The sequence below is a fragment of the Arachis ipaensis genome, chromosome B5, assembly GCF_059453495.1.
Source record: "Arachis ipaensis isolate K30076 ecotype BB chromosome B5, ASM5945349v1, whole genome shotgun sequence".
In the NCBI taxonomy this organism is placed as follows: Eukaryota; Viridiplantae; Streptophyta; class Magnoliopsida; order Fabales; family Fabaceae; genus Arachis; species Arachis ipaensis.
Genome location: NC_142440.1, coordinates 141,288,842 through 141,300,331, shown reverse-complemented (window position 1 = coordinate 141,300,331; position 11,490 = coordinate 141,288,842). Strand labels below are relative to the sequence as shown.

The 11,490-nt window shown below is 32.1% G+C and overlaps 2 protein-coding genes across 3 annotated transcripts; both read right to left on the bottom strand.

The window, feature by feature from the left end:
• Nucleotides 1-4,425: 4,425 nt before the first annotated feature.
• LOC148566006 (pentatricopeptide repeat-containing protein At2g16880-like) lies at nucleotides 4,426-6,965 on the bottom strand. 2 transcript variants are annotated; one of them, XR_015883127.1, is made up of 3 exons: nucleotides 6,765-6,965; nucleotides 5,080-5,135; nucleotides 4,426-4,632 (listed from the first exon to the last, which is right to left on the bottom strand). XR_015883127.1 is itself a non-coding variant. In XM_088486038.1 (2 exons), the coding sequence occupies exon 1, from the start codon at nucleotides 6,963-6,965 to the stop codon at nucleotides 6,771-6,773; it is 195 nt and encodes a 64-aa protein (XP_088342164.1). In that variant the 3' UTR covers nucleotides 4,426-4,632; nucleotides 6,765-6,770. The 2 variants fall into 2 exon arrangements, 1 of the variants encoding a protein (XP_088342164.1); XM_088486038.1 differs by lacking the exon at nucleotides 5,080-5,135.
• LOC148566005 (uncharacterized) lies at nucleotides 4,426-8,428 on the bottom strand. The gene has a single exon (XM_088486039.1). It carries the CDS (start codon nucleotides 8,426-8,428, stop codon nucleotides 6,980-6,982), a length of 1,449 nt encoding a protein of 482 aa, XP_088342165.1. The 3' UTR covers nucleotides 4,426-6,979.
• Nucleotides 8,429-11,490: the final 3,062 nt, after the last annotated feature.

The window sequence follows — 11,490 nt, the reverse complement described above, 5'->3', positions numbered from 1 at the left end:
GCCGCCTTTCTCATAATAGGTTACCAAGCATTGCTTTAAAGGACAGCACCTTATGAACTATTATGTTCTGAAAAATCAGATTTACCGAGTTTGAAAGTTTTTGGTTGCTTGGCTTATGCTACCACCCTCACGGCACAAAGAAAGAAGTTAGACAAACAGGCAAGGAAGTGTGTGTTCTTAGGCTATAAGTCACACACTAAAGGTTTTATTCTGTATGACATTAATTCAAGAGAACTGTTTCTATCTAGAAATGTTCAATTCTATGAGGAAGTGTTTCCTTTTGAGAAGAATTCAGATTCTACACCTCAGGGTCATGTGTATGCACATAGTCAGCATATAGATAACACAAACTTGTTTTCTCCCATATATGACGAGCATCAAAATCATTCGAATCAAATTTTTTAGCACACACAATTTCGCACTAGCCCAGGACAACAATCACAATCTGTCGAGTCAGAAAATCATACATTGACACCCCTTCATCCACCAATTGAAAATCAGGAATCACATTCATCCCAGCATTCACCATTACCACCACTGCATTCACATCACTCATCACCTCCATAAATTATTCACCCTACTACTGTCCAAAGACCGAACAAAATTAGAAAACCACCAGCCTATTTGGATGACTATCAATGTGCAATGTTACCATCATCAGGACACATTCAATCACCAGGTACCCTCTTTCCAAATATATCACTTACCAGCGTCTCTCACCGAACTACAGAGCTTTTTCTTTAGCCGTGTCCACCATTCCAGAACCAAAATCATACAATGAAGCAATTCAATATCCTTGTTGGAAGAATGTAATAAATGCTAAACTTCTTGCTCTTGAAAATAACAAGACATGGGTGCTTACCAAACTGCCTCTTGGAAAGAATGCAATTGGATCTAAATGGGTCTTTAAGGTGAAATTGAACGTTGATGGGACTGTTGAAAGGCACAAGGCCAGGCTGGTGGCTAAAGGTTTTAATCAAAAAGAGGGATTAGATTATTTTGACACCTTCAGTCCGGTCTTTGCATGACAACACTACGCGTGTTACTTTCTATCGTAGTCCCCAAGCTGTGGTATCTACACCAGTTAGATGTCAATACGGTATTTCTTCATGGGGATCTGCCGGAAGAGGTATACATGAAGGTCCCTGATGGTCCTGAAGCCCCTGCTGGATCAGTTTGCAAGCTTAACAAGTCCCTTTATGGACTAAAACAAGCTAGTCGCCAGTGGAATACCAAGCTTGTCTCAGTCTTATCTGAAGCTAGATATGTACAATCCAAGTCAGACTATTCACTCTTCACTTGGCGAACTCCATCTAATTTCACAGCCATTATAGCCTATGTTGATGACTTGGTTTTGGCAGGCAACGATATTCAAGAAATTACCCAGATCAAACGGCTATTGGATGCCCGCTTTAGCATCAAGGACCTGGGAAAACTCAAATATTTTCTTGGCATGGAAGTTGCATACAACACTAAGGGTCTTGCTTTGTTCCAAAAGAAATACACAACAAATTTGATAGAGGAATTTGGGTTGATTGAAGCCAAACCCATATACACACTGATGGATTATTCCACTCATCTATCAAAGACCTTTGGAGACCCTATGGATGATTCAAAGCTCTATCGTCGCCTCATTGATAAACTACAGTATTTGACTAACAACAAGGCCAGATATTGCATTTGTCGTGGGTAAACTCAGCCAGTACCTAGAGTCCCCAATGACTGAACACTACGAAGCTGCTCTGTGGATACTTTGCTACCTCAAGAAGGCCCCTGTTGCGGGTCTCTTCTTCCCTGTTAACACTGATTTCAGCCTCATTGGGTTTGCGAACGCTGACTGGGCAACTTGTCCAGACACAAGGAGATCTATTTCTGGCTACTGTTTCTTCCTAGGGACCACCTTAATCTCTTGGAAGAGCAGTAAGCAGCAAACTGTGTCTTGATCATCTTCGAAGGCGGAATACCAGACATTGGCAAATGCGACGTGTGAGGGTGTGTGGCTTCTTGAGTTATTAAGAACTCTTGGTGTTGATCATGCGTAGCCATTCACCCTCTATAGTGATAGTCAATCCGCACTCCACATGGCCGCTAATCCATTTCTGCACGAGAGGACGAAGCACATAAAGGCTGACTGCACATTGTGCGAGACAAGGCCAATGAGTGGATCTTGAAGCTGCTCCCTGTCACATCTGCTAACCAAACAGCAGATTTGCTCACCAAAACACCTGCTCCAGGACCCTTCTATTCATGTTAGATCTTTACACTCCTAGTTTGAGGGGGAATGTTAGTTGATATAAATCGTGATTATACCATATGCTAATCATAGTGAAGCTGGTTAGTTAGAGATTACTAACTGTTAACTTGCCTTAGTTAGTTAGTTAATTTTAGCTTAACTAGAGTTGGTTAGTCCACATGCTGTTGTATATATAGTGCAGTTATACCGAACTTTACCTTTGTGATTTTCCATTCTCTTTCAACAAGAAATCTGAATCATTTCACCGCTTTCTCTGCTTCTCTTCTTTCTCGCTTTTTGTCTCTGAACCTTTCAGAGTTTGAATTTTCATTCTAAACATTGGAATTCAATTCAATTATTGATAGAATTCAATTTAATTCTATACTATTAAATGATTTTATAAAGTATTGCGAAAAAAATTGTTGAAATGGTTAATACTCAATTCTTCTTCCCTTGAGTATTTTATGTATGTCGACTAACAATTCGTTACCAAGCACTCCTAACACCATATAGAATATAGTTGTTATTAATTAATGAGTAAAGTATCGTTTTTGTCCCTAATATTTGGGGTAAATCTTATTTATGTCCCTAACGTTTAAATCGTCCTATTTGTATCCCTAACGTTTGTAAAAGTGATTCAATGTTATCCTGTCGTTAGTTACACGTCATGAGCGCTTTAGTTTGAGTTTTGAAAATCTCTTCTTGAAGTTAGAATACAAATGTCTGGGATAGAATCGATGATCTACTCTGAAAAATAGCTCATCAAATGTTGAAACTAATTCCTACAGCATTTACATAATTCACTTTTCTAGGGACATAATTGAATCTAAACACAAATAGTGGGTATAGTATTAAAATCGAACGCATCCAAATGAGACCTAATTGAAAATGAATACATTCAAGTGAGAATAATTGAAAAATATAATCTGATTTGTTAGTATAATTGATAGTAGGATAACATTGAATAACTTTTATAAACGTTAAGGGTACAAATATGACGATTTAAACGTTAGGGACACAAATAGGACTTACTCCAAACGTTGAGAACAAAAATGATGTACTCTTAATTAATTAAGCATTTAAATTATTTTATAATTAACAAAACAAAAAAAATACACGTTGATTATTAAGAACTGTTTCCATTATCATGAAATGAAAAGAAAATTCTGAACCCCTAACAAGTTTCTTCTTTCTTTCTTTCTTTTTTTTCCCTTTTTTTTACTCTTTTCTGAAATTGCAAATAGAAAATGGTAAGAAAATAAACAATTGACAATTAATAATTCATCATTCCACAAGAATACAAGAATTAGACAAGAGTTTATATCATATATCTCTTATTTATTTATTTCAACAATTTCTTCCTTACACAATTGTTCGACCTTTGTTTAAGAAATAAGAGACGTTAAAAAAAATCTAGCAAATTTTGTTTTCTTATTCTAAATTCAATAGTAATGCTCAAAATGATATTGAATAATTTTATACAACCTACTTAACAACATTTTATAAAAAATGAGATTATTTTAAAAAAATTTTCAAATTTAGTTATAAATATAACGACTTAGTTCTATAAATTATTATTGACTACAACTTAAAAATACCAAGATCTTAAGATATATTATTTAATTTATTTTTTCTTTATGATGTCCCCTAACTCGACAGGTTAAGGACTAATTCATTACGAGTTAGAACTCCATTTAAAAGTTCGTCATTGGCCAATGGATTGCTACATGCACCAAGCGGACTTGAAACCCTGACACTTGTTTAAGCGGATTAGTGAGCTAACTATTAGACTAACCTAAGTTGGTTTATATTTTTTAATCTTTTGTATAAGATATAATATAATTATTGACTTGAGATACATTTTATAGATTATATTTTATTAATTTTTTGCCGTATGACACTTTTATTGTATTTTGTATTTGTTTGCCCCTCTCCTATAAAATTCCTTGTTCCAAAATGTGTATATTGCCTTCCATACTCAATATATAAGAGCTCAGGTTCTGGATCAAGTCTTCATTCTCTAAAAGCTTAAAGCATTACCTTCTCAAAGCTTTATCCTTTACAAGTTTTATGATTAAGTTTCATTATCTACAAGTTTTGCAGGCTATATAGCTTCCATATTTTGCATTCAATATACAGGATATTTATACTCTCTAATAGAAGTAAGAAGAAAATAATAATCAAAGATTAAATTTCTTATGCAATTATGCATTTATCAGATTAAATTGACTACATTTTACCCTTTTGATATGGTTCATTCCCATACATTGCAGTTCATAACTTTTCAACATCAACAATGTATTGGTCTTATCTTAGTTATTGATACATATTCCATGATTGAGCCTTCTCATGCTTACATTGTCTCTGGTTTGTGGCACTTGAGAACCACCGATTTGCTTCTGCAATGGTTTCAACACCAGCATTAAAATAAACCATGATTATACCCTTCACAAGATCAAATGAATATTTCCTGTACTTATTTGTGAAAAAGGAAATTTTAATCAAAGTCAGTCTAAAAATTGATTTATGCAGTATGCACCACAAAATAATAGTATATGAACAACCTAATTTAATAATGCTAAGATTAATTCCTCAATGTATATCGCAACATCAAACATATTCTATCTTGTTTGAGATGAATTAATTTATGTTTACTAATGCAGACTGAAGAGCGATTTTTTGTGAAAGCAACTATTAGACTTCCATCTAAAACTGATTTTGAAGCTTAAAATCCAATGAGTATGGGTTCAACTAGAAACCAAATAAGCTTAGAAAATATTAATTCGAGTGTCTCAATTTGTTAAGAAGGAGACGAATTGAAATCCAAGTATAAAGAAAATTCATACGGGAGAAGTTCAATTTTTGTCTGCCCCATGCTGCAACTTAACATGCTTCAGTGCACCTAGGAATCAGTAATGTAGATCGGTATTACTCGTGGAACAAAGATGAAATCCATGTCAAGAATCCAAAATACTCAACCACCAAATCAGGGTCAAAATCAGTTAGATAAAATAAGTTAATCAGCAACGAGGCTATATCATAGTTCAACTTTTGATACCAAAAGAAATTGTACTAACATTCAAAGATATTCTAAAAAAATGCAACCTCAAATTGTACAACATTGTTTCACTTTTAATTCTTTATTCTAACCTCAGCCATCACAATGCAAAGTAGATTTAGAAAAACCAAAGAAACAGGTGTAAAAACAATTGTACTTGGAGTTAGAATCACCAGACTTTTTAAGACAGGTGTAGCTGATAACAAACAACAAAACTCCAAACCATGTTTTAATAATAAAAGCTTTTCCAACATGTTTAAACAATGTCAATGCAATAATCCCTATATAGGATTTCAACAAGTAATGAAACAGTTCAACTACGCAGTAACAGAAAATCTCTGTGATGAGCTATTTCATATATACATATTTTCCGTTGATTAAGTTTCTAAGAATTACAGCTGAGTAACACTAACTACGAAAATGACCAAAGGTTTTAAGATACTTCATATTTAAACCATGACCCAAATTCACATTGTGTGATAACCTACTTTAATATACAGATTTCTTCAGCTGTCATCAGATTGTAAAAAATATCAAAACGTCAAAAACGGTTAACAAAAAAGTGGGGTCATGCATTTAGCAGATGAATTTGTTTTGAAGATAGCAGTGAAAATCATATACCTATGCCATTAATCTTAGGCTCTTGGCACTACATATCTTTTCATAGGAAATTCAGTCAAATAAAGCACAGTTGCTCATCACACCAATCATGAGCTCTAGGTTACTATCAAGAAATCTTAAGCACTAACAAATCAGTTACAACAAAAAATATCTACCAAAACAGGATGCAATATAGCCATGGCAACAAACAGAGACTCAAAAGTCATCCAATAACAAAAGTTCAAAATCCATTCATAATAATGAGATAACCAAAACCGCTGCTATTGAGTTCATGATAATTCCCAAATCCTCCAATCCAATTGCCACAAAATTTACTAAGTTTTGTAATAATTTCAACAATAATAGAAAAATTATTAATTTGAGTTGATGTATCTTACCTTCTATAAACCATTCAATAAGCCTCTAGCAATCATTTCCCAAAAGACAATAAATATGGGGGAGTTTACTTTAAATATGGGGGAAATAAAAAGATCGAAAGATAATAAGAGTGCAGGGAAGCTTCACAACTAACAAGGATTCCCTTTGAATGATGAAAATCACAACCGTTTCAGCTTAGGAATAAATTAACATCAATGCACATATATAATTACAAAAACAAAAAAGGAAATAATGATAGATCCTTCAAGCCACATATAACAGCCATCTAGTCACCGAAAATGCCATCAAATAAGCAACGACAAAGAAAACACTTAGGTGTGGGTAAAGCAGAATAAAGAATCACAATCATGTGAAGATATAAAAGCATTAATATGGAATCGAAAGATGATCAAGAACAAAAGGCCTCTAGATATAAAAGCATTAATATGGAATCATGTGAAAACACTTTGTGATGTCTAACAAGAAGAATCTCACCAACTTTTATCCTTGCAATAGGCCTCTAGATATCATTTCACGAAGAAGTTTCTCCGCGTTATCATTTTCACCTTTTTCAAATAGAGCACGAATGATTATTTCGTAAGTCACAGCATTTGGCAAGCAACCATTGTCTTCCATTTTTGACAAGAAAGCCAATGCTTCATGAAGTAGGCCCTCTTTGCAAAGCCCATTGATCATAATAGTGTATGTCCTCACGTCTGGACGACAGCCTTTAATGAAAGATCTTGAAAAATCACTTTTGCATTTTTAAGTCTCCCACTTTTGCACAGGCCATCTATAAGTATGATGTATGTATATATATCTGGATCAATGCCACATTCTTTCATTTGATTGAATAACATAAGTGCCTTGTCATGTTGTTTGATATTGAACAAAGCATCCAGCAAAGAATTGTAAGTGACTATATTAGCGGGTTGACCTCGATCGTACATCTTTTCAAGAAGCTCCAAGGCACAAAGGATTCTCTCTGATTTTCCCAAGCCATCAACTAGAGTATTGTAAGTTACAGTGTCAGGAACCAAATTCTTGCGATGCATCTCTTCAAAGAGATTCAAGGCGTCATCGATCATTTTACTCTTACAAAAGCCATTAATCATGATATTGTAACTCTGAACATTAGGAAACGCTCTACTCTCGGCCATTGTGTTGAATACATATTTTGCCTTATTTACCTGATTAACCAAACAAAATCCGTCCATTAAGCTGTTATAAGTAACCACATTTGGTTTCACACCATGTTTTGTCATCACAGCCAACACATTCTTAGCATCTTTGATCTTTCCTTCCTTGCATAGCCCATCCATCAAAATACTATAGGTATGAACATCAGGAGTAATGTTTCTAAGCACCATATCACTTAACAAATCAATGGCTTCCTTAAGTTGGCCCGCAACGCACAAACCATAAATTAGAGTGTTGTAGGTGATAACATCGGGAGAAATTCCCCTAGCAAGCATTTCAGAGTATAAATGAAAAGCCTCACTTACAAGTGTAACCTTGCAGAGGCTATCAATAATTGAGTTGTACATGAAGACATTAGGAACAATCCCATGCCGTGGGATCTTTCTCAGCACTTGAATAGCAGCTGATGTGTGTCCGGTCTTACAGAGCCAATTAATCAAGGTCCCATAAGTGACTTGGTCGAAGTGAAATCCATGAGCCAGCACTCTGTCATGAAAGCACACTGCTTTTTCAACACTACCACAGAGACAGAGACCTTTAACGAGTGTATTCAATGTTACCTTATCAGGGTGATAATCCATTCTGAAAATCTTGGCCAACACAGAGAAAGCAAGCGTCATACGACCCATGCCGCAGCAACAATTGATTAAGATATTCAAAGTGACTATGCTGGGCGCAATTCCCCTGGCTTGCAATTGCTGAAAAAGGGAGACGGCGGCGTGGAAATGCTTCGTCTTGGAAAGGGATCCCAAAATCTGGTTAAATTGGATGATGGGAGGAGTACGACGCATAGAGAGCATGCGATTGAAGGAATCAACAGCTTCATCAACTTGGCGAAGGGATGGGGGCTCAGAATGAGAGTGAAGGGATGAAGAGGAAGGGAAGGAAACAAAATTAGGGATTTGGAGAAGAGAATACCTAAAAATGAAAGTGATCGTTGAGGTTGAGGATGACAACATTTTAGTGATTCGCACTTTCGCTGTTAAGTTTAAAGGAGTGCTCTCTGCTCTCTGGTCGAAGACGTAGACGACTAGACGTTGCTATCTCTGCGCAAATAGTTCTCAATTTTTTTGGGTATGTCAGACAACTTTGTGAAGAACGTTTATATAAACCATCCCATTTTATTAAAGAAAAATTAAAGACTAAAATAAAAAAAGAGGTAAATATAAAATATCTAAATATATAATAAATATTTTTTAATATATAATATTTTAATTAATAATATAATTTTTTATTTTTTAAATAAATAAATATAAAATACAGAAATATAAAAAATATAAATATTTTTTATTTATTAAAATTAATTAATATGTAATAAAATGTTTATAATATTAAAAACTTATATTAAAATATTATTTTAAATTACAACAAAAAATGTAAAATAATTAAATTTTGTATTATTCGATAAATAATTAGATTAATATGTTTAAAATTTATTAATTAACTATTTTTTAAAATATTATTATATAATCTAATTTTTTATCAAAATATTTGTAAAATTTAAAATATTCACAATTTTTTAAAATTTACTCTTTTATTGTTTTGCACTTTTTTTCTAACATTTTTTTATTGAGAAGGGGCGAGAGGTCTAAGACAACAAAAACTAATTAGGTATTTATTATTCTCGTAAAAACCATTTGTCTCCTATCAGCTTCAATTGTTGGCACTAAAAAGGGGGGAGGCGAAACAAAACGGTGGAACACTGCCGGAAGATTAGACATTTACTATTCTCGGCTTCTCGCATTCTTTTATTCTTTTGCACTTTTTTTTCTTTTTTTCTAACATTACAATTACTATCAATCAACTATTAGTATTAACTGTTCACACCCACTATTCATTATTTTCGGCAATCTTATATTCTAAATTTTAAATTTTAAATTTTAAAATTTTATATCTTAAATTGATTTTATTTTATTTTATTTTTAAATTTTAGATATTTTTATTATTTTTAATTTTAACTTTTTTTTTGTCAAGTAAATTGGACAACCTCTAATTCTAAATTTAGTTGCAGTTGATAAAAATTAAGCTCGAGACCTTTGAGATGAGAAGAGGACAGAATACCGTGTGAACTAAGATTCATTAGCAATATTTTTTAATATTTAATTATTGTTAGTTAATTTATTGACCAAAACAATAATCTTTTTCAATATAAATATCAGTTTCTATAGTTACATTAGTCTTCACATCATAGCATTATTTATGCGCAAAAGTTATTTTTTTTTCTTACTGTAACCTAATATATGGAAAAAGTCAACCAACAAAAACAAATTTATAAAAATAAACTTGCTATGTATAACAAACCTTATGCATATTAAATAAAATTGAAAAATTAAATTTTACAAATATTTTTAAAAAAATTATTATGTAATAATATTTTTAACAAAAATAGTTAATAAATTTTAAAGATAACAATCTAATTATTTATCGAATAATATAAAATAAAATTTAAATATTTTATATTTTTATATTGAAATTTAAAATATCATTTTAATACATTTTTTAATATTATAAAATTTTATTGCATAATAACTAATTTTAATGAATAAAAAATATTTATATTTTTCTATTAAACTATTAATATATTTTATATTTATTTATTTTAAAATAAAAGGATTATATTATTATTTAAAATATTGTGTATTAAAATATATTTATTTATGTAATAAGATATTATGTATTTATTAAAGTCTATAAATATTTTTTTATATTGGTTTTTATTTTTATTTAATAAAATTTGATAATTTATATAAATGTAACACATCTAATATGCACAAAATTGTTGTGCTCATTTTAGATATACCCAATTTTTTATTATTTCATATTTTTTTTACTTCTTTTATTTCACTTAAAAAGCACCGATAAAATTAATGTGAATTTGTTGGTAAAAAATTCTTAGATAATTTAATACATTTGATGAAACAGTAAGAAGCTCCCAAACATAATGAATTTTTAAACGTCAAGAAGCTCTGGTTTTCCAAATTTTTTGTTAAAAGATAATAACAAATGCCTCCATTTGTGTATGTTTTTATATCTTCAAAAGAATATAAAGCACAACGAACAAAAAAAATATAAAAAAAATATGCAGCAAAATGTAAAACAAGAACATGAAAGAACGAATAATTCGGAAGGCAGAGGGTATGACACAGTATTTGAGCTTAGAAATGAGGATTATGACAGCTTACTGTTCCTGCAATTGATCTGGAAGAAAGGAATGTACTGTGCTTCATTCTTGAGCCAAAATCACATACCTATTCGAAAGAGAAAAGAAAGGGTGGAAAAAAAAATTAAACCATATCTATATGTAGCATTCAGCATGCTATCAGGAAAATTCAATCATGACAATTAGTTGACACCTTCACAACCCAATTTTTATCACAAGAAGATTTGGTGACTTCAAATCACGGTGTACAATCACTGGAGTGCAGTTGTGCAAATAGTTCATTCCTCGGGCCTGAAAATTCAAGAGATATATGTCACATCAACTGAATTTCACTGATTATGTCAATAATTTGCTTAATGAAACTACATCGCAATAAAATAAAACAGAATCTTACAGTATCGAGGGCCATCCTCAACTGCCTTCGGTCATCTAATTGATTGTTTGGTGGATGAATTAGTGTCTGTACAGACTTCCTCTGCATAGGAAATATATAAAGTTCAGACTTCAAGTCATTAAAAGTGATCCTTCCAGAACAAAATTAATCAAAATAATAAATAAATACAAAGAAATTCACCAAATAAAATCAAAATCAATTTCAAAGAGTTTTGAATTGTTTCACTTTTAACACCCCGTCACAACAACACACAACGAAACTCCAAGCCCACAAGAGTTTTTTTCTTTTAAATGCTAATAATCAGAGACTCGGACACAATGGAATAACGACTACACAGATTTTTAGACAAGAAATAATGAGGTAATTTATCTAAGAATTAACAGAAAAACACTCTAAAAGTATTTCATAATGTACATATTTTTAGCAGGAGCGATTTCCAAGCATTACAACTGAGTAGCATTAATTAA

Coding starts and splice junctions, on each gene's coding strand:
- LOC148566005 (XM_088486039.1), bottom strand. CDS start 8,428: ATGTTGTCATCCTCAACCTCAACGATCACTTTCATTTTTAGGTATTCT.
- LOC148566006 (XM_088486038.1), bottom strand. CDS start 6,965: ATGATCAATGGGCTTTGCAAAGAGGGCCTACTTCATGAAGCATTGGCT.